Source organism: Amblyraja radiata, chromosome 35 (assembly GCF_010909765.2).
Source record: "Amblyraja radiata isolate CabotCenter1 chromosome 35, sAmbRad1.1.pri, whole genome shotgun sequence".
Classification (NCBI taxonomy): Eukaryota; Metazoa; Chordata; class Chondrichthyes; order Rajiformes; family Rajidae; genus Amblyraja; species Amblyraja radiata.
In genome coordinates, this window is record NC_045990.1 from 8,890,657 (window position 1) to 8,912,367 (window position 21,711).

Below are 21,711 nucleotides of genomic sequence, written 5' to 3' on the forward strand. Positions count from 1 at the left end.
AACTAAAAGTTAAAATAGGCTGAAAGCTGCAAATGTTATACATTTCACAGTGTATGGAGTGTCCTAAGATTGCGACTAGGTTTTCAGATTATGTTAGGCAAGTTGTATTATTTTAGGTTGAACATTATTGCCTTTGCAGTGTATTTTATCCATTTGTAAAACCAGGCAGGGATGAAAACAATGCAGCAGAAGAGAGGGAAAAATATCAGGATGCTGTTTTGTTAGGTTGTAACTTTCCCAATACCATAAATTAGTTGGTGAGTAGCAAAATTCATACCAGTACCATTTTACTAATCTACTGACACATAATCAGGAGCTGTTGCATGCAACATCATTTCTAAATATCATTTTACTTTTATTATGTAATTGATGCATTTACCATAGTAGGATTGGTTTGTTCTGTTCTGTGCAGTGTTCCCTTTCAATATTGCATCAAAAGAAGAATAGAGAATTAGGCTGTTTGCTTTACATTTCATTGTCTTTTCTGACATAGTCCTAATGAACCTTGTTCCGTTGGATAAGCCATGCCTTGAATATCAATGAATTCTGAGTTTATAGACAATTGCTATTAAGAGTTCTACTCAATCAACTTCAGAGATATATTATATGTACATTGATAAAGACTAATTGTTGATAAAAGCTAAATTTGCATCAATGGGAAATTTATAATATTTTCAACTTGCCCACTAACTATATTCAAGGCTGTTGTATCAAAATACTATTGTGTTAGGATAAATAATCAGAATTCAAGCCTACAAATTTGACCTTTATCATATGTTTGTGCCTAACATTTAATTTGATTTTGATTTTCTTGGAAACCCATATTCAAGATGATTCATTAAGCACTGCTGCTCTGTGTGTACCTACAACTCAGTGACCCAGGAAGCAAAAAAAACAATTCATTTGAATCAGCGTTGAAAGAAGAATAGCTAAAATGGAGGCTATGTGTTGAATGCTTAATAAACTGTCCTTTAGAAGCTATAGTTTAAACCACTTATTACTTTTTGGAGCCACACTTATTTGAATGGATTGATACATTTCCAAGGAATACACTTATTGGAAATAAAACCAGAAAATGCAGGGGACAATGAGCAGATAATGCAGCATCGAAACACACTTTTTTTTCTGACAAGAATCAGCCAAACTTTGCACTGTGCCAGCTCTTTCATATCCATTATTTTAATCTAGTCCTGTGCTGTCATGACTTGTTAATGGTTGATGATTTTTTTAAATTTTATTTAATTTGTTTCTTTATCAACTTTCTTTTCCATTCATTAAATCCCGTTCTGTCCTGACTCATGGTGCTGAGAGTAACTAGAGATTAAATTCACACCAGGTTCTGAATTAGCTTCCAGCAATATAGTCTATTGCTGGAATACAGTCTAGAAAGGTAACAAATGCTGACTCGTATAATATGCAAAACCCCTGCAGTTGGATGCATAAATAGAACAACAGTTCCAAAGGGTTAAATAAGAATTAGAATATATATCTTAGAAAATGATATTAACTATTATTTGTTTTATTATCATTTGAGTAAACAACTGATGCATAGCTAGATGAGTCAAATTAATTCTGGAAATTAATTAAAAATAATATTGGTGCAGTCAAAATGAAAATAATACTGAGGGATGCTGAAGGAGAGAATGTGTAATTGGCCACAGAGAAGGAAACAAACAAAGTTGAGGAAGAAATGCACCAAAACCAACTTTATTAAGTTAGTTTGCTCAATAGAAATGGAAATAAAATGATCCCAGGGCTGTTGTGTTGCTGTTGTGCAGAATTATCCAGTACGTCCAGAGCAGTGCTTTAAGGAATAAATAATAATCAAATTTATGCTAATACTTAAATTAAAACAAAGATTCAAGAGCAGCAAGGCAACAGTGATATTTACTTGAGTGCTGACTAGCTACTAAAGGGAAATGTTATTTGAATTTGCAGTGAAGATTTTTTTTTAAATCATACAAACGTAATTTTATAATTGTGCCTTGAAACGAAACTGTTTTAGATTTCAGAATCAAGATGCAAAACTTGGTTTTAGTTGTGCTGAGCTGGATTAAGTCCTGCATTATGACAAATTGAAAGAGGAGCAAATGGCTTTAATATTTGTTGTGATTTGTCGGCCCTCTGAGGATTATCTTTGCCAGTAGACATAGAAGCATACAGTGTGGAAACAGGCCCTTCGGCTCAACTTGCCCACACCGACCAACATGTCCAAGTAGATGTTCAACGAGAAGTGAAACTGTCCTACATTGGCTGGTCTTCATAATTAGTAGTAAATTATCTTTTAAATTAAAATATTAAACTTTTAATTAGTTTAACAGTTAAACTGACTTTTAGATAGTTTAAAACTAACTTTTAAAGTTAGTTTTAAAAGTAACTAAAACTAAAACTAAAAGGCTTTTTAAAAGACAGAAATTGTATTTTGACTCTTAATGGTAGCAAACGCCCTCACCGAAACTTATTTTGTACAAAGTTTTCATTCCCTGCCTCTCCCAACTTCCATGCCAAATTACTGTCCAGTATAGGCATTTGGAGTACAAGAGCAGCTCCATTAAAAGCTGCAAGCGCCCAGTTTCGCCTGCTTGAGACATCTTCACCACAAATGCACATGTTCCACATGGGACTCAACGACTTTTAGATTACGTAGAAGTTCTCATGGAAACACTCCTCTTTACTTGGAGTGGAAAACTCCACGCAAGAAAAGGAAACAATTAACAGGTTCAGCGAAAAAATCGCTAAATATGTGGCATGCTTGCATTTTCTATTTTTAAAATACCTAGGTTGGATCAATTTTAAGCTGTTGTGGTGATTGAACAGGAGTAGATCAGTGATGTTCTAAACTAGAAGCCTCCCATGTACCATGAGATCCATTTCCTTTGGGCCTGCTTTTCTTGACCATAGCATTAGGTACTACTGCATCTGGACCTGCTAATAATCTATTTACACCCATAATTATCTGCGTGCATTGCTAAAAATGGGAGTATTCCGCGCTGTAATGAGGGAGTTCCCTCGACTATAACAAACTTGTGGATAACATGACATGGGCCTTCCAAATGATTGGAGTAGCCTGCTGATGGTACAGTTTTTGTAGTGTGTAACCATACCCAAAGCAAAGGCAGAAGATGAAATAGCTTTCATTCGGGGTGAACTTAGATTAAAACGGTTGAAGAAAGGACAGTGGATGCAGTCCTCTCCCTGAAGTGAATCGGAGTCATGGTTCACCACTGTGCCTCCAATTATTGCTTCAACAGCACTGTTTTGTTGTTTTTAATTGTCAGTAAGGAATTTCAGCTTGTACACTGACAGTAATCAGTTATTCGTCGGTTGTACATTAACAAACTCTCTCAACGTGGAGTATTTTTCTGTTATGCTCACTGCAAACCAGCCATCAACGTTACAGTTTCTGCACTCTCTCTTAACAGCTTGGCAGTGGACAAGACAAGAGCCTCACCATCAAAGATCAATATGACTGCCCAAAACTGAGCTCAGTCATTGAGCTTTTTAAAACTGCCCCATTTTCAGGCAGGGATATTAATAGTTGTCTAGTTTGATGATAATTAACTTATTAAGTCACTTAATATTGAATGTGTGGAATTCAGATGTCCCTTGTTCTGTGGAAAGGAGAACATGCCAGGTAATTGGAGAACAGGAGGAACAGCTAACACGTATACATCAAACATATTGCGACAGTCCTCCTTGAGCCAGTAGTGACCACTAACTAGCAGGCCCCAATCCAGGACAATGGATTCATGTACTTTGGCTCCCAGGTCAATGTAGGCTTGTTTTCCTGGAAAGAGATAGGGTTGCTCCCAGCATTGATGTGTTGCCTGGTCACCAGTAACTAGTCTGGATGGTAGACAAACTTTAGACAAGTGCCAGGAGGATGGGATGTTTCAGTTGTTCTGCTTATTGTGTGAAGAACAGAGGTTGCTCTTCTGCCAAATTCCAATTCAACGGCCCAAACAAAGTGAGTTTGACCAGGCGATGCCTGGGATCATATGCCTGTGGTGAGTGTGTGCTTACCGTTGGTCCTGTCAATTAAAACCTTCATAGCCAGCAAAGGCTGGTGTCACCTGGAGCACCATTTTAGAAGCCAGAACATAGTCTGTATTACTAGAACAGAGGAGCTCTTATATTTTAAAACGCACATTCCTCAAAGTGGATTTGTACCAATACTAAAAGCCTAGCTGTGCATGGGTAAGGGAAGGAGTTTTGCAGATCATTCAGTTTGATTTGGGTCAAAGGAAAGTTCAATATGTGAATGAGTGGTTTGCGACTTGTAAAGTCAGGCATGGGTAAGTGTACTTTGTGTAAGATGACTGTGAACCGCAGCTAGAACACTCCCTCTCCCCGGTGAATGTCCAAAAACTACTCAATGATAAACGCAGTTGTGAACATTTCTTCCCATTTGCCCAACTAATCCGATTTTAGTACTAAACCAATGAACACTGCTGTAATGCACGAATATACTGAGGTAAATCCTACTTTTTAATCAAAGGTCTGCAGCTCTTAAAATATATACAGTGGCATGTTTCATAAGTTCTACTATTGATAATTTTTCACTTGATTAAATAATTCAGTTTATTTAACTCCAAAAAAACCAATAGTGAATAACAGGAATGTACAGCCATTTGTTCTGTGCAGAATTAGTATCTGGTTATTAAATCTAATGCTGGATTATTTAGATATTTCACATTCATAATTATGCAAACAGTAACTCCTTTCCAAATCCTTTTTCAGCCAAGCAGATGGGACAGGATCATAATTACAACCTGTGTACTTCATGGCCATCATCCACATGTTGTCTTGACCCAGCATCTGATGTTCTTTCCTCCCTGAGGAAACCAGTGGAATTAATTGCAATTTGTAAGCACAATGTTCTTACACAACCAAAGTGTGTAATTGGAACCATGTCCAGCCTGGCAGTGTAATGGAGCTGGATGTAAAATGAAAATATATATACAGCAGGATTTCTGATTTACTTCCAGCTAAACTATGGTAGTGGAATGGGATACATTTGAGGAGCCCAGGTTTTGATTTATAAAAGATGTTGACTCCTATATATTTTATTGCAATTATAAACCAATAAATTCAAGCATCCTCCATTTTGAGGCAAGTTTTAGTATCTTGCGGAAACGTATTTATATATCCGAGATTATTCTGCATCACACAGATCCAAATTATGAATATATATTTGAGAAATGGGCATTGCTGCATTAGGCTTTCTGTTTAATTTAGCTATTATTTACCATTTTTACGAAGCTATCCTTTGTACACGAGAGGATCCTTACCTCTGTTGTGAAGGGTGTATTCGCTCAACTTCTTTCTGCACTGCAGAACTTAGCTGATGCCTCATAGTTCTGGTACATTAGAGAACGTCTAAAGAATACAGCCTCAAACTAAGATAAGTGCCTCTGTCAAACCACCCGAAGATAGGTTTGCAGAAAGATAATGCACAGTGGTTACCACTCTCTCTTCACCAATAATATGACATTGAATTCAGTTTCCTTCACACAATTCTAGTCAACATGATGAGCCTGATGGCAGAACAGTCTGTTGCCTTTTGTTAACACTTAATATTAACTTAATCATTTGTAGGGTTTTTGTTTTTCTCCTTTTTCAAATAAAGAGTGTGTGATGTGACTTATGTATTTTGCAGTTAATTGAGGCACTTGTAATATATTTGTTGTACCAGTTTGTAACTCCAAATTACATATAGTTTTGAAAAACTAAACAATCTGTGCTTTTGTACGTAATTATAATATTTATTACACGTTGCATTAATATTGGGTGAGTTGTGAAAAGAAAATGATTATTTGATATATTTGTTTCTGAACCATTATGGCCTTATTTGTTGGAACCTTAGTCTTGAGATACATCTGTGAAATAGTTGGATGCCGTTCTGTATCGGAAAAGTAAATATTGTATTTTGTATAAACAAGAAATGCTTAGTTTTGTTGTAAACTGGGTACTTTGGTTAGCTTTTGCTGAGCTACGGATCTCGAGAGAACTAAGCAGTGTTTGAGACTGCGCTGTTTAGTGTTGTCATTCAGCTTGGGGTGATATGTAAGCATTTGTATGAGTGTTTCGTTTTGGTGCAAAAGCTGTTTTCTACTTTTTGTAGTGTTTCTTTTAAATAAAAGAGCAGATATAACAAAAATGTCTGTTGTTGTCTTCTACTTGAAGTCTTAGGGATTGGACACTTTGTCATTTTGCATTACCATGACCAGGAAATATTGTTCTCCAAGCAGTGATGGAAATGGGTTTTAGGAACTAGGGGTACGCTAAGGTCCGTGAGGCTGAGTTTGGGATGGAGGGAGGGGTAGATGCTATAAGCCCCCCGTGAGAAATGTTTTGTTTTGTAATATGGTAAATTTCAGGGCCATTTTAAGCCTATATGCACTGGGTATGATGATTACATGCACATTGTATCAGTAACTCATTCAAATAAAGATAGGTATCTCAGTAAGGGAAGCTGGTCGGTGATTGGTCACAACGCCCCTCGGAGACTGTCTGATTGGCCGCCGAGTGACCAGCACATTATGTGATTGGACACAATGCCTTTGGAGACAGCAGCTGATTGGACGGGAGGATACGATTTGTTGATTGGACAGGAATTTTAAGGGAAGCTGGTCGGTGATTGGACGCAACCCCCTTAGAGACAGCGATTGATTGGCCGCCAAATAATCAGGCACAAAAAATTGACAAATAGGGAAACAAAAAAATCGGAATTCCGATTTAAATCTGATATAAGGTAAATAGCGTGGGTATCGATTAATTCTAGACAGCAGATTAAAAAAAATAATCGAACCCCATTAAATCACTCAAGGCGTTCTACAGTATGAAGTGTACAGCAAAACTTGCATTTCCAGAGTGGTCTATCATGTTGAGAGGGAGAGAACGATGGATGGAGAGAGGGAGAGAATGAGAGGGGGAGAGAGAGAATAATAAAATAACGTGACTTAACCTGCACACCAGAAAAAGCCCGTGCTCGGGGTCCGGAGCCCTGACAATGAGGTTTAAGAAGGAATCTTTAAAGGAACGCAGCGTCATTAATACATGGTCACAACACAATTACATTTACTGGGGAATATGGATCGATGTATTGATGACACATTGTAGAACTACAAGTTAACTACTGGCTGTTAACAAGTGCTAACAGTGGTGGTTAACAAATCGTTTTCGTCTCATGGCTGATGCAGCGGTGATAGTAGGGGAACGCTGTCCCCCCCCGCCCCCATTTCCATCACTGTCGCCAAGAGACCAACAGGTTGTGTGCATTCACTGAACTAAAATGGCCTAAAAAATAGATTGACCAGTGGTTGAAATGAGCAACAACGGAGAAAGCTGGAAATACTGCTGATGGGATCCTCGTGTGGTCATTGTGGGCATTGCAGCACGCTGCTCACCGGCTCCTCATGTGGCCACTGTGTGTATTGCAGCGCTCTGCTCACGGGCTCCCCGTCAGGTTGTGGTGGGTAGTACAGCCCACGGGCTCCCCGTCAGGTTGTGGTGGGTATTGCAGCTCACAGGCTCCCCGGGAGGTCGTGGTGGGTATTGCAGCTCACGGGCTCCCCGTGTGGTAGTGGTGGGTATTGCAGCTCACGGGCTCCCCGGGAGGTTGTGGTGGGTATTGCAGCTCACGGGCTCCCCGTCAGGTTGTGGTGGGTATTACAGCCCACGGGCTCCCCGTCAGGTTGTGGTGGGTATTGCAGCTCACGGGCTCCCCGTGAGGTAGTGGTGGGTATTGCAGCTCACGGACGCCCCGTGAGGTTGTGGTGGGTATTACAGCTCACGGACTCCCCGTGAGGTTGTGGTGGGTATTGCAGCTCACGGGCTCCCCGTGAGGTAGTGGTGGGTATTGCAGCTCACGGGCTCCCCGGGAGGTCGTGGTGGGTATTACAGCTCACGGACGCCCCGTGAGGTTGTGGTGGGTATTACAGCTCACGGACTCCCCGTGAGGTTGTGGTGGGTATTGCAGCTCACGGGCTCCCCGTGCGGTTGTGGTGGGTATTACAGCTCCAGGGCGACTGACGTCGGTGGGGAGGAGGGAGGGGCGGGGAGAAGGGGGCACGCGCACGCGCACAGACTGGGCTATTTAAAATGGCCACCACGGCGTTCGCGGGCGTGCGGCTGGTGTCGATCGCGGAGCAGAACGGGGAGATCCAGCGGCACTCGGAGCAGCAGCCGCTGCGTCTGGAGATCCGCACCACCCAGGACAACGCCTTCCTCAGCCTCCACAGCAGTGAGTAGCCGCCCCCCAGCCCGGGACACGGGGACACGGGACCCGCGCTTGGTGTGGGCCCCGGGCCTGCGGCCTGACAGCGCGGCTCAGCCCGGCCCGGCCCGGCTCACACCCCCGCCCGGGGCCTGCACTCACCCACCCTGGAGGCCCAGGACCCGACCCAGCCCCGGGTTCAACAGTGACACTGCCATCGACAGTCAACTCCCCCCCCCTTTCCTCCTCATCTCTCTCCCCACCCCTCTCCCCCACCCCTCTCCTCTCCTCTCTCCCCCACCCCTCTCCTCTCCTCTCTTCCCCACCACTCTCCTCTCCTCTCTCCCCCACCCCTCTCCTCTCCTCTCTTCCCCACCACTCTCCTCTCCTCTCTCCCCCACCCCTCTCCTCTCCTCTCTCCCCCACCCCTCTCCTCTCCTCTCTCCCCCTCTCCTCTCCTCTCCTCTCTCCCCCACCCCTCTCCTCTCCTCTCTTCCCCACTCCTCCCCTCTCCTCTCCCCCCCACCACTCTCCTCTCCTCTCTCCCCCTCCCCTCTCCTCTCCTCTCCTCTCCTCCCTCCCCCCTCCCCTCTCCTCTCTCCCCCTCCCCTCTCCACTCTCCCCCTCCCCTCTCCTCTCTCCCCCTCCCCTCTCCTCTCTCCCCCTCCCCTCTCCTCTCCTCTCTCCCCCTCCCCTCTCTCTCTCCCCCACCCCTCTCCTCTCCTCTCTCTCCCCCACCCCTCTCCTCTCCTCTCCTCTCCTCTCTCCCCCACCCCTCTCCTCTCCTCTCTCCCCCACCCCTCTCCCCCACCCTCTCCTCTCTCCCCCACCCCTCCTCGCTCTCTCCCCCACCCCTCTCCTCTCTCCCCCACCCCTCTCCTCTCTCCCCCCCACCCCTCTCCTCTCTCTCTCCCCCCCACCCCTCTCCTCTCTCCCCCCCACCCCTCTCCTCTCTCCTCCACCCCCCCACCCCTCTCCTCTTCTCCCCCACCCCTCTCCTCTCGTCCCCCACCCCCTCTCCTCTCTCCCCCACCCCTCTAATCTCCTCTCTCCCCCACCCCTCTCATCTCCTCTCTCCCCCCACCCCTCTCCACCCCCCCCCCCCCTTTCCTCTCCTCTCCCCATCCCCCCTTTCCTCTCCTCTCTTTCCCCCCCCCTTTCCTCTCCTCTCTTCCCCCCCTTTCCTCTCCTCTCTTCCCCCCCTTTCCTCTCCTCTCCTCTCTTCCCCCCCTTTCCTCTCCTCTCCTCTCTTCCCCCCCTTTCCTCTCCTCTCCTCTCCTCCCCCCCTTTCCTCCCCTCTCTCCCCCCCTCTCTCCCCCCCTTCCCCCCCCTTTCCCCCCCTCTCTCCCCCCCTTTCCTCCCCTCTCTTCCCCCCTTTCCTCTCCTCTCTTCCCCCCCTTTCCTCTCCTCTCTTCCCCCCCTTTCCTCTCCTCTCTTCCCCCCCTTTCCTCTCCTCTCTTCCCCCCCTTTCCTCTCCTCTCTTCCCCCCTTTCCTCTCCTCTCTTCCCCCCCTTTCCTCTCCTCTCTTCCCCCCCTTTCCTCTCCTCTCTCCCCCCCCTTTCCTCTCCTCTCTTCCCCCCCTTTCCTCCCCTCTCTTCCCTCTCTTTCCTCTCCTCTCTTCCCCCCCTTTCCTCTCCTCTCTTCCCCCCCCTTTCCTCTCCTCTCTTCCCCCCTTTCCTCTCCTCTCTTCCCCCCTTTCCTTCTCCTCTCTTCCGCCCTTTCCTCTCCTCTCTTCCCCCCTTTCCTCTCCTCCCTTCCCCCCCTTTCCTCTCCTCTCTTCCCCCCTTTCCTCTCCTCTCTGTCCCCCCTTTCCTCTCCTGCTCTTCCCCCCTCTCCTCTCTTCCCCCTCTCCTCTCGTCCCCTCCCTCTCCGTCTCTGCTCTTCCCACCCCTCTCTCTCTCCGCCTCCCCCCCTCTCCTCTTCTCCTCCCCCCTCGCCTCTTCTCCTCCCTCCCTCTCCTCTTCTCCTCCCTCCCTCTCCTCTTCTCCTCCCTCCTTCTCCTCCCTCCCTCTCCTCTTCTCCTCCCTCCCTCTCCTCTTCTCCTCCCTCCCTCTCCTCCTCTTCTCCGTAGGCCTCCCCCGCTACCTCATTCTTCTCCTCCCCCTCTGCCGCTTCTTCTCCTCCCCCCTCTCCTCTTCTTCTCCTCCCCCCCTCTCCTCTTCTTCTCCTCCCCCCCTCTCCTCTTCTTCTCCTCCCCCCCTCTCCTCTTCTTCTCCTCCCCCCTCTCCGCTTCTTCTCCTCCCCCCCTCTCCTCTTCTTCTCCTCCCCCCCTCTCCTCTTCTTCTCCTCCCCCCCTCTCCTCTTCTTCTCCTCCCCCACTCTCCTCTTCTTCTCCTCCCCCCTCTCTTCTTCTCTCCTCCCCCCTCTCCGCTTCTTCTTCTCCTCCCCCCCCCAGTCTCCTCTTCTTCTCCTCATCCCCGCCTCTCCTCTTCTTCTCCTGTCTCCCCCCTCTCCTCTTCTTCTCCTCCCCCCCCTCGTCCTCTTCTTCTCTCCTCCCCCCCCCCCTCTTCCTCTTCTTCTCCTCCCCCCCCTCTCCTCTTCTTCTTCCTCCCCCCCCTCTTCCTCTTCTTCTCCTCCCCCCCTCTTTCCTCCTCCTCCCCCTCCCCCCCCCCCACATTCCTCCTCTCCCCCCCTTTTTCTCAATTTGTAAGTGTCTTCAGCATTTTCTGATTTGTTTCTTAAATTTTTTATTTTTATTTGCTAATGCTTTTTGGATTCTTTTCAAGATACTTGGAGTTACTGCAGTCTGTGTTTGTGGATGTTGAAGGCATTGGTTCATTCAGTAAATTTTAATATTTTGCGTGCAATAAATATATAAGACTGGGTTATAAAACACAGATTTCAATAATCACAGGAAAACATTGAGTGGTTGCTGTCAGGTACCATTCCCACCTAATGGTTTAAATCAAGTTTTAGAAGCCTTCGTGATGCACAAAAAAGATTGAATCCTGGCCTTATTCCATCTCCTAGACTTGCGACATGCTTTCAGAACTTTTGGGAGGCACGGTGGCGCAGCGCCAGAGACCCAAGTTCGATGCTGACCACAGGTGCTGTCGGAACAAAGCTTGTACGATCGCCCTGTGACCACATGGGTGTTCTCTGGGTGCTCCGGTTTCCTCACATAGTTTTGTAGGTCAATTAGCCTCGGTTAAATTGTCCCTTGTGTGTGTAAATAGTGTATGGGGCGATCGCTGGTCAGTGATCGCTGTTCTTGGTGCATTTACCAGATCTATTCCTCTCGTGTTTTTGTCCACATCTATAAGATCACCTCTCATCCTCCTGCGCTCTGAGGAATAGTCCCAACCTGCTCAATCTCTCCCTTGAGTCCTGGCAACATCCTTGCAAATCTTCTATGCACCCTTTCCACCTTGAGAACATCTTTCCTATAACTCTTCAAATCTCTATAAAGATCACATCCTCTCCTGGTCTAATCTTCTGCTGGCACCTGACCACAGTGTCCATCTCTTTTTGCTGAGTTGTAACAAGAAAGTTGTATATCTACGGCATATATGAGAGAGAATAAGTTGCAGGGTTACTGGGGAACGAGGAGAGGAATGAGACTGATGGAATCTCTCCAACTCGGACGGCACGGTGGCGCAGTGGTGCAGTTGCTTTACAGCGGCAGAGATCAAGGTTTGATCCTGACTACAGATGCTGTCTGTATGGTGTTTATATATTCTCCCTGTGACCGTGTGGGTTCTCTCCGGTTTCCTCCCACATTCTGAAGATGTGCAGGCTTGTAGGTTAATTGTCTTCTGTAAATTGTCTCCTAATGCGTAGGATAGAACTAGTGAACTGGGTGATCGCTGGTCACTGCAGACTCGGTGGGCTGTTTCCATGCTGTATCTCTAAACTAAACTAAAACTCCCTGAGTAATTTTGCCCATGCCTCCTCCTCTCCTGCCTCCTATAATGACTCCATTCTACTCTCCCATTTTCTCTGGCACCTTCATGTCTGTTCTGATGGCAACACCTTCATGTCCTCTACCTCGAGCATGATTTCTCTTCCACCGTTGTCAAGAGACCTCTCATCGCATCAGCACCATTTCCTGCACTAGCAGACCTCTTTGTAACGGATTTCGGTTATTGCGGACTGACCTACCGATGGCTGCCTGCGCCGACCCTCCCCAGCACTCCCGCGGGCCGCTACCATTGGCTCCTCCTCGCCTCACCACGCCTCTCCCCATGCTGCCAGCAGGCCGGGTCCGGACCGAGAGTCTGGAGAAGGGTCCTGACCCGAAATGTGGCATCTCCATGTTCTCCAGAGATGCTGCCGGACCCGCTGAGTGATTCCAGCACTTTGTGTCCTTTTGTGTATTGATCAGCAACTGCAGCTGTTTGCATCTTCTTATACAATGGCACTCTCTTACTTGGTTATAGCGGACAATCAGCAATAACGGACACCATTTTCCCCCTCTATGGTCCATTATAACGAGAGTTTACTGCACTGATAATTTCATGTACCAGCCTCTGAACACACAACATAGATTTGAAGAAACCAAATTCAGCTTGGCCGATGGCTTTGTAGAAAACCCCACATTTCCATCTGTAAAGCTCAGCTTCTTTAATGGCATCACCAATGTTCTGACCCTACTTGGCCACTAAGCCTGTCCTACCAAACTCCGGCAAATGGCATTTCATCTTCCTAGAGTCATGGCGGCCGGTTCTGATAGGTGGTAATTGAAATGTGCTATTCACTCACTTCTCTCTGCAGATGCTGCTTGACTTGTTCCAGCATCCTTTAATTTCAGGTTTCTCTCCCTCTCTCCCCAATTTTTATTGAAGCCAATTAACTTACAAACTTGCATGTCTTTGGAGTGTGGGAAGAAACTGGAGCACCCAGAGAAAACCCACGCAGGTCACAGTGACCCGAAGCCGTGAACCTTTACTGCTGCCCTTGGGCGCAGGTGTGCATCTCTCCTGCGTGGAGTATTTGTGGGGGAATGCTGTCTGGTGCAAGATTAATTGCATCTCTTGCGGGACCAGTGGATGATAAACACTTGGGGCGGCAGTGTTCTGTTTACTAGATCCAAGCTGGTTGTTCATTTATACAATGGTGAGGTGATTTGGGGCGGCATGGTGGCGTAGCGGTAAAGTTGCTGCCTCACAAAGCCAGAGATCCAGGTGCTAGTCTGTACGGAGTTCACGTTCACCCCATGACCCAGGTGGGTTTTCTCCAGGTGCTCCGGTTTCCTCCCACACTCCAAACACGGACAGGTTTGTAGGTTAATTGGCTTTGGTAAAATTGTAAATTGTCCCTCGTGTGTCGGATAGTGTTGGCTGGTCGGCGCGGTCTTGGGATGAGGGGCCTGTTTCCGCACTGTATCACTAAAGAGAGAGCCTTGTAGGAAGTGGGTGCTATGGCAAGGGAAATGTTATCTACATGGTCCCATGTTGTACTTTCAAAAACATTCGATGTGCTATTCATTATTTCAGAATGGCATTGGTTTGAAGCAGTCTGTTTTATGGTTGGAGGAAGGGCGATGCTGTGGGGACGGCCTTAATGTGTGCTGGGTACTCTGTACTGTGGTATCTGTCTCAACACGGGGTTCAGGGCCCAGATGAAGAATATTGCTCATGGAACCCAAGTTGTCACATATGGTTTTTGCTCAATAGATCCTTCGTTAAGTTTTTTTTCTTTATAACCAACATTTTTAGGGTTGATTATTATGATTATGCTGGTGGTGAATCGCCTTCACCAAGGGGGCTTAGAGTTTCGATCGTGAGAAGACGAGAATTATAATGTCTAGAAATTTGTGGTGAAGTCAAGCAATTGAGTAAAAAAAAAAGACAGAAAATTACTTGTGTGGAACTTACTGCTGGTTTGTACCTGCTGAAACAGCCAGGGTGACAGGGTACAATTTAGGGTGGCGCAGTGGCATAGACTCTAATTCAATCCTGACTATATGTGCTGTGTGTACGGAGTTTGTACATTCTCCCTGTGACCTACGTAGGTTTTATCTGGATGTTCCGGTTTCCCCCCCACACCAAACACGTACAGGTTTGTAGGCTAATTGGCTTCGGTAAAAATTGTCGCTTGAATGTAGGATAATGCTAGTGTACAGGGAGATTGCTGGTTGGCACGGACTTAGTGGGCCAATGTGCCTGTTTCCACACAGTATCTCTGAAGTCTAAAGACTGGCTTTATTCCCACTCCTATGCATGGAGGATGAAGAAATTCCATACAGGCAGCACCCGTAGTCAGGATCAAACCTGGTTCTCTGGCACTCTAAGGCAGCAACTCTACTGCTGCCACACCTTGCCGGCCTTTTATCGATATATTGCTCAAACTCTTATCTTGTTTGTTTGTATATTTATATATATGTGTGTGTGTGTGCGCGTGCTTCCCCGAAATACCGCCAAAACGGTACACGATGGCGCTACAATTTTTGGCCCACCTTACTCACCATTGTCCTGTGATGTAAATGAAACAAGTTCATTCAGATTGATGGTAGACAAAAATGCTGGAGAAACTCAGCAGGTGAAGCAGCATCTATGGAGCGAAGGAAATGGGCAACGTTTGAGGTCGAGGCCCTTCTTCAGATTGATGGTATATTTTACAAGTTATTCACATTTTAAACTTTACAAAAATCACTTTTCCACTTGCTCTGCCCGTTTGCTGCATACGACGCCACAATGGGATCCCAAATTTCATTTTTTCTTAAACGCTTTTTTTTCCGCGTGTGCTTGCCTGGCCTCCCAACATATGCACGGGTAAGTTTCCTTCTACTTTGCAAATGCCTCCACGAGTCCTCTATTCACTTTAACTTTAACTTAATTTCTGCCGACAACGGCACAACTTTGAACGCAGTAGCCGCTTTTGGTCTAGTTAATAATTAAAATTAATTATTTGGGGCTCTGGTGAATGTGAATCTTAACACTTCTGTCCTTTGCTTAGGGTTCCCAACATTGCCTGTCCCAACCCACTGTATCTCTAAAGCTAAAATAAAGTAAACTAAAAAGGTGAGACCCAAAAGAAAATTGATGATGTTCCCGGGATCCAAGTGGTAATGGTAACGGAGTGAACATTGAAACACAAGTTCATTGTAGTGTTGGATCAAGTGGTTGTTTAATTACAAGCCTGCTCCAATAGTCAGGAGTGAACAGTGTCCATGTCCTCCACAGATGCTGCCTGACCCGCTGAGTTACTCCAGTACTGTTGTGTTTTGCTCGTTCCAGCATCTGCAGTTTCTTGTTGCTCTTTCGAAAGGCACTAGGCTGACCAAGATGCATAATTTTAAGAAGCATTTAGACAGGTACATAAATAGGACAGGCTTAGAGGGATATAGGCCAAACATAGGCAGGTGTGACTTGTGTAGATGGGGAAAGTCTCCGCGCCAAATGACTTGATAACTATGACAAGCGAGTAACATGTGACCTATATTCCTCTCAACCTTTTCGATTGAGGGAGTGTGTAGCGTAGGTTCACGAGGTTAATTCCTGGGATGGCGGGACTGTCATATGTTGATAGAATGGAGTGGCTGCGCTTGTATACTCTGGAATTTAGAAGGATGAGAGGGCATTTTATTGAAACATATAAGATTATTCAGGGTTTGGACACACTAGAGGCAGGAAACATGTTCCCGGTGTTGGGAGAGTCCAGAACCAGGGGCCATAGTTTAAGAATAAGAGGTAAGCCATTTAGAACGGAGATGAGGAAAAACGTTTTCCCACAGAGAGTTGTGAATCTGTGGCATTCTCTGCCTCAAGGCAGTGGAGGCCAATTCTCTGGAGGCTTTCGAGAGAGTTGGATAGATCAATTAAAGATAGAGGAGTGAAGGGATATGGGGAGAAGGCAGGAATGGGGTACTGATTGTGGATGAACAGCCATGATCACAGTGAATAGCGCTGCTGGCTCGAAGGACCGAATGGCCTACTCCTGCACCTATTATCTATTGATCCATGTACCTGTCCAAAAGTCTATTAGATATTGTAGTAGTACCAACCTCAACAACTTCCTCTGCAATCTCGTTCCATATACCCACCACTGTGGAAAAACTTGCCCCTTGGGATCCCTTTTATTTCTCCAGTTTCCCCCACACTCCAAAGACGTACATGTTTGTAGGCGAATTGGCTTGGTTAAATTGACCCCAGTGTGTATAGGAAAGTATTAGTGTGCAGGGATCGCTGGTCGGCACGGACTCGCTTGGCCAAAGGGCCTGTTTCCAAGCTGTATCTCTAAACTTAACTCTCGCCAGCGATGCAACTTGGAGTCTCAACACCTGTGTTCAATGCCCTGACCGATGAAGGCAACCATTTCAAATGCCGCCCTATCTACCAGTGTTGCCAGGGAACAAAGGTGAGAAGGGAAAGATTTAATAGGAAGCTGAGGGGCAACTTTTAAACTCAGAGGGTGGTGGGTGTATAGAACGAGCTGCCAGAGGAGGTTGTTCAGTGTTAGTTTAGAAATACAATGCGGAAACAGGCCCTTCGGTTCACCGAGTCCGCACCAGCCAGTGATCGCCATATACTAGCCCAATCCTACACCCTGGGACCACAATTTTTTTTTAACCAAAGCCAATTAACCTACAAACGTGTACGTCTTTGGAGTGTGTGTGGGAACTGAAGCACCCGGAGAAAACCCACTCGGTCACGGGGAGAACACTCGTAGTTAAGATTGAATCTAGAGCTCTGCCGCTGTGCCACCTTGCCACCCAGGTAGTTGAGGCAGGTACAATAACATTTAAAATACCTTTGGAGATGTAGGGATCAAATGCAGGCAGGTGGGACTAGTGTAAATGGGGCATCTTGGTTAGCATGGACATGTTGGGATGGGCCTGATTCCGTGATCTATGACTATGAATATTTTGTGCCGCTGCCTGCTTTATGTACGTTAATTGCTAAATTAAAGGAACTGAGGCAGCAACGTTGCCCATCTCCTGGCTGGTTTATCGGACTGAAGTCCATATTTTGGCTGCGGGGTATGAGCCATTTGGTAGACTGTGCCAAAAAACATTCCCTATTGACTGCTGCTATCCCATTGTTTTTGAAATGCCTGCTTTTAAAAATAGAATCTTTGAAGAAACACCTAGGTTCAAGTGAGATTAGCCTTCCTTCAGATATAAAAAAAGCTGGAGTAATTTAGCGGGTCGGGCAGCATCTCTGAAGAAACGGAGTGGATGATGTTTCGGGTTGAGGCACTTCTTCAGACTGTGTCAGGGGAACGAGAGATTTTGATGGTGCTTCGGAGAAATGTTTTGAAGATACGCATCCTTCATGTTGAAATGGGGACTTAATAGCCTTGTGATTGTGTTCCTGTTGTTTCTGTATCTCTGCTTTCCGCCTGCACATCTGCTGGTTGGAGGCCTGCTCCATGATCACATTTTTCAAAGGTCATTCCTCGTGTCACACTGATTACCGCACATCCATTCAGAAAGGGCAGCGTTTCTCAAACTGCACAATGATGTCTGGAGGGCGTAGCCATTTCGGCAGCTCCTCATCACAAAGCAGCATTTACTGCCTCGAAAACCCCTGTGCATGGTGGGCTTTTGTCTTCAATTCTGTCTTTAAAAATTCAGAAAGTACCTTGGTTTGGGTAGGATGCTGTTCATTTGAGGATTCTTTACTTCCACAAATGTTTGTCGTTTGAAGAAATTGTTGTGTGGCGGTGTGTGGGAATCATTGTCCCCTTTGGCTCCTCAGAGCTAAGAGAATTCTCCTAGTGCCGTCACCTCCCACACCCTTCCCCCTCACCCCCAGAGATACGAGCCGAGCACTCAGCTATGTGACAGCTGTGTCTCCTCAATTTATTCTTTTTAATTTGATTTGGAGAATGGTTTCCTTTCCACATCTGTTGGTCTTTATTCGAGAGAGAGCTGCAGGGTTTCGTTGACAGCCTGATTGTCCCAAACGTGAATGTTCCCATTTACCGGTTGCTGAACACAGGGCTCCAGGACAATGCCAAGCCATTGAATGGGGCGCGGGTGTAAACGAGGCCAGGGAGCTTCCAGCCACACTCCTGCAACTCCAAACTAAATAGTTTTATCTAAATGTAATTCTCAGCAACAGTGTACAGGTAGTCCCTGGCTTTCCATTCCTGAGTGTTGTTCATAACCCAAATCATGTCCATAAGCGATAGGTGGAGAATTAGGCCATTCAGCCCATCAAGTCTACTCCACCATTCAATCATGGCTGATCCATCTCTCCCTCCTAGCCCCATTCTCCTGCCTACTCCCCATAACCCCTGATACTCATACTGATCAACAATCTGTCAATCTCTGCCGTAAAAATATCCATTGACTTGGTCTCCATGGCCTTCTGTGGCAATGAATTCCACAAATTCACTGCCCTATGACTAAATAAATTTCTCCCCATCTCCTTCCTAAAGGAACGTTCTTTGAATCTGATGCTATGACCTCTGGTCCTGGTCGCTCCCACTAGTGCAAACATCAGCTCCACTCTATTCAGATTCAGATTCAATTTTAATTGTCATTGTCAGTGTACAGTACAGAGACAACGAAATGCATTTAGCATCTCCCTGGAAGAGCGACATAGCAAATGTATTTGAATAAATAATAATAAGTGATAATAAGTGTCCGGGGGGTGGGGGGGTGATTGGCAGTCACCGAGGTACGTTGTTGAGTAGAGTGACAGCCGCCGGGAAGAAGCTGTTCCTGGACCTGCTGGTTCGGCAACGGAGAGACCTGTAGCGCCTCCCGGATGGTAGGAGGGTAAACAGTCCATGGTTGGGGTGAGAGCAGTTCTTGGCGATGCTGAGCGCCCTCTGCAGACAAAGCTTGCTTTGGACAGACTCAATGGAGGGGAGCGAGGAACTGGTGATGCGTTGGGCAATTTTCACCACCCTCTGCAATGCCTTCCGGTCGGAGACAGAGCAGTTGCCATACCATACTGTGATGCAGTTGGTAAGGATGCTCTCGATGGTGCAGCGGTAGAAGTTCACCAGGATCTGAGGAGACAGATGGACCTTCTTCAGTCTCCTCAGGAAGAAGAGACGCTGGTGAGCCTTCTTGATCAGAGTTGAGGTATTGTGGGTCCAAGAGAGGTCATCGGAGATGTTGACTCCCAGGAACCTGAAGCTAGAAACACGTTCCACCTCCGTCCCGTTAATGTGGATGGGGGTGTGCGTGCCGCCCCTGGACTTCCTGAAGTCTACAATGAGCTCCTTGGTCTTCTTGGAGTTAAGGGCCAGGTTGTTGTCAGCGCACCATGCTGCTAAGTGCTGGACCTCCTCCCTGTAGGCCGACTCATCGTTGAATCTATCCAGAATCTTTTGGAAATTCGAAATGAACAAGAAACACATACAGGAGAGGATGGCAGTGTAGGAAGGAACTGCAGATGCTGGTTTACACCGAAGATAGACACAGAATGTTGGAGTAGCTCAGCTGGACAGGAGCCTCTCAGTCTGAAGAAGGGTCTCGATCCGAAACGTCACATATTCCTTTTCTCCAGATATGCTCCCTGACCCGCTGAGTGTGTAGGCAAAGTGGAATAACGTTGAACTGGTGTGATTAGGTGATCGATGGTTGGCATGGCTCAGTGAGGTGAAGGGCCTGTTTCCATGCTGTGTCTCTAGTCTAAACTAAAACTACCAGGATGCTTTTCCAAAACTTAGTAAAAAAGTGGCATGCCATTTATATTTGTATTCTTAGATCAATTGTGACTTAAGTTATTGGGCCTGTCAGTGGGAGCAAGCTTGAGTCATTGATTTACATTGAGAGGTATGTGCATAAATGTAGTGGAACTTCCAGCCTAGTGCCCGAAGGAGTGCTGCTCTGTGGAAGATATCAAATGAAGACAGACGCACACAGAATGCTGGAGTAACTTTGCGGGTCAGGCAGCATCTCTGGAGAAAAAGTGTAGGTGATGTTTTGGGTTGGAACCCCTCTTCAGACTGAAAGTAGAGGTGGGGTAGAGAAATAAACTGGAGACGTGAAAAGGCGAGAACAGATCAGGGCGCAACAGATGACCTCAAGAAGGGTGGAGCCCATAATGACCCATTGTTGGCTGGGGATGGTATGATAGATAACCAGAGGGATACAAGGACGCAACCAGTGGAACTGGAAGGACGACTAAGATGGGGGCGAGGGAATGCAGGAGTAATTTGGAATTGGAGAACGCCATGTTCATTCCGCTGGGTTGTAAATTGCCCAAGCAAAATACAAGCATCTGGGTGTTAAGGATCCCATGGTGCAGTAATGACACACAGATAGCATGATTTAGTCCTAGGCGGCATTACTTGATAAGCCATCTACTCATTCCTCCTCTACCAACCCCCTCCCCTTAATGCGTGTCATTGATGTGTTTTTAACTATTGTTTTAGCAATATATGTATAACGTTAATTATATTGCAGGACAGGATGTGTTAATGAAAAGGGAAAATCTCACTTGTTCAAAAGAGTTTGAACACTCTTTTAATCGGAAATGTGATTTGCAACATTGTTGTTAGAGGCACTGTCTTTTGTTCACGCAGGTGATTGCAACTAAATAACTTGAGGATGTACAGAGGAGTTGTTCCCAGTGTTGTGGGCAATATTTATCATGTAAACTGTATCATTAAAAGCACAGATTATTTGTTTGTGGTCGCATCAGTATGTATTGGGCTAGAGCTGCCCGCAAATTGGTCTGGGTGTTTCCTCCATTATAATTGTGATTGTGGGACACAAGGAACTGCAGATGCTGGAATTTTGAGCAAAACGCAGTGCTGGAACTCATCGGGTCAGGCTCCATCCACTGAGAGAATGGACAGTTGACGTTTTGGGTCGGGGCCCTTTAGAGGCTGATTGTACTGGGGAGGAGAAGTGGGGGTGGGGATAACGCCTGGTGAGTGATAGGTGGATACAAGTTGTGATTATGGTTCAATATTGTTTCATTTGCTGTAAAGCGTATTAGGACAGTCTGATGTCATAAAATATTTTTGCATTTGCAATCTGGAGCGTTTGATAGCACTGGGCCTCCACTCACTGGAGTTTAGAAACTTACAGAATAATGAAAGGCATGGATAGAGTGGATGTGGAAAGGATGTTTCCACTGGTGGGACCAGAGATCATAGAATTAAAGGGTGCTCTTTTAGGAAGGAGGTGAGGAGGAACATCTTTAATCAGAGGGTAGTTAATCAGTGGAACAGAGGGCTGTAGAGGCCAAGTGACAATAAAGGCATTCAATTCAATTCAAGTCAGTTGATATTTTTAAGGCAGAGATAGACAAATTCTAGAATGGTGTCATGGGGAGAAGGCAGGAAAATGGGATTAGGAAGCAGAGATCAGTCATGATTGAATGGTGGAGTGGACTCGATGGGCCAAGTGGCTTAATTCTACTCCTTTTACTTGTGAATGGATCCCTTTTCTGTTTAATTGATTAGAGTCCTGTTTATACACTTCTGGATCTGGCTGCTCTTTTGTCTATTCAAAGAGCTGAGCCAATCTCGAGCAGTTTAATTCCAGCAGCATCTTGTGATCTTGGAATACCCTCCGGCAATATTTGTTTTCTATCCCCTCTCAGCTGAAGCTAGCTGGCCCTGTGTGGCTTGTTGAATAA

General features: G+C 46.1%; 2 protein-coding genes across 7 annotated transcripts in view; both read left to right on the forward strand.

Moving 5' to 3' along the window:
* Positions 1–6,160, forward strand: part of rfx1 (regulatory factor X1) — an 87,139-nt gene extending 80,979 nt beyond the window's left edge. For all 3 annotated transcript variants that reach the window (XR_004409894.1, XR_004409895.1, XM_033012228.1), the window contains one exon: positions 4,741–6,160. The gene's annotated coding sequence lies outside the window, so the exon portion shown is untranslated. The remainder of the gene's footprint in view (positions 1–4,740) is intronic.
* Positions 6,161–8,079: 1,919 nt separating this feature from the next.
* carm1 (coactivator associated arginine methyltransferase 1) overlaps positions 8,080–21,711 on the forward strand; it is a 50,523-nt gene continuing 36,891 nt past the window's right edge. For all 4 annotated transcript variants that reach the window (XR_004416944.1, XR_004416945.1, XM_033051018.1 and 1 more), the window contains exon 1: positions 8,080–8,245. Coding sequence is in view for 2 of the 4 variants with exons in the window: in XM_033051018.1 (XP_032906909.1) it covers positions 8,104–8,245 (142 nt within the window). In the remaining 2 variants the exon portion in view is untranslated. The remainder of the gene's footprint in view (positions 8,246–21,711) is intronic.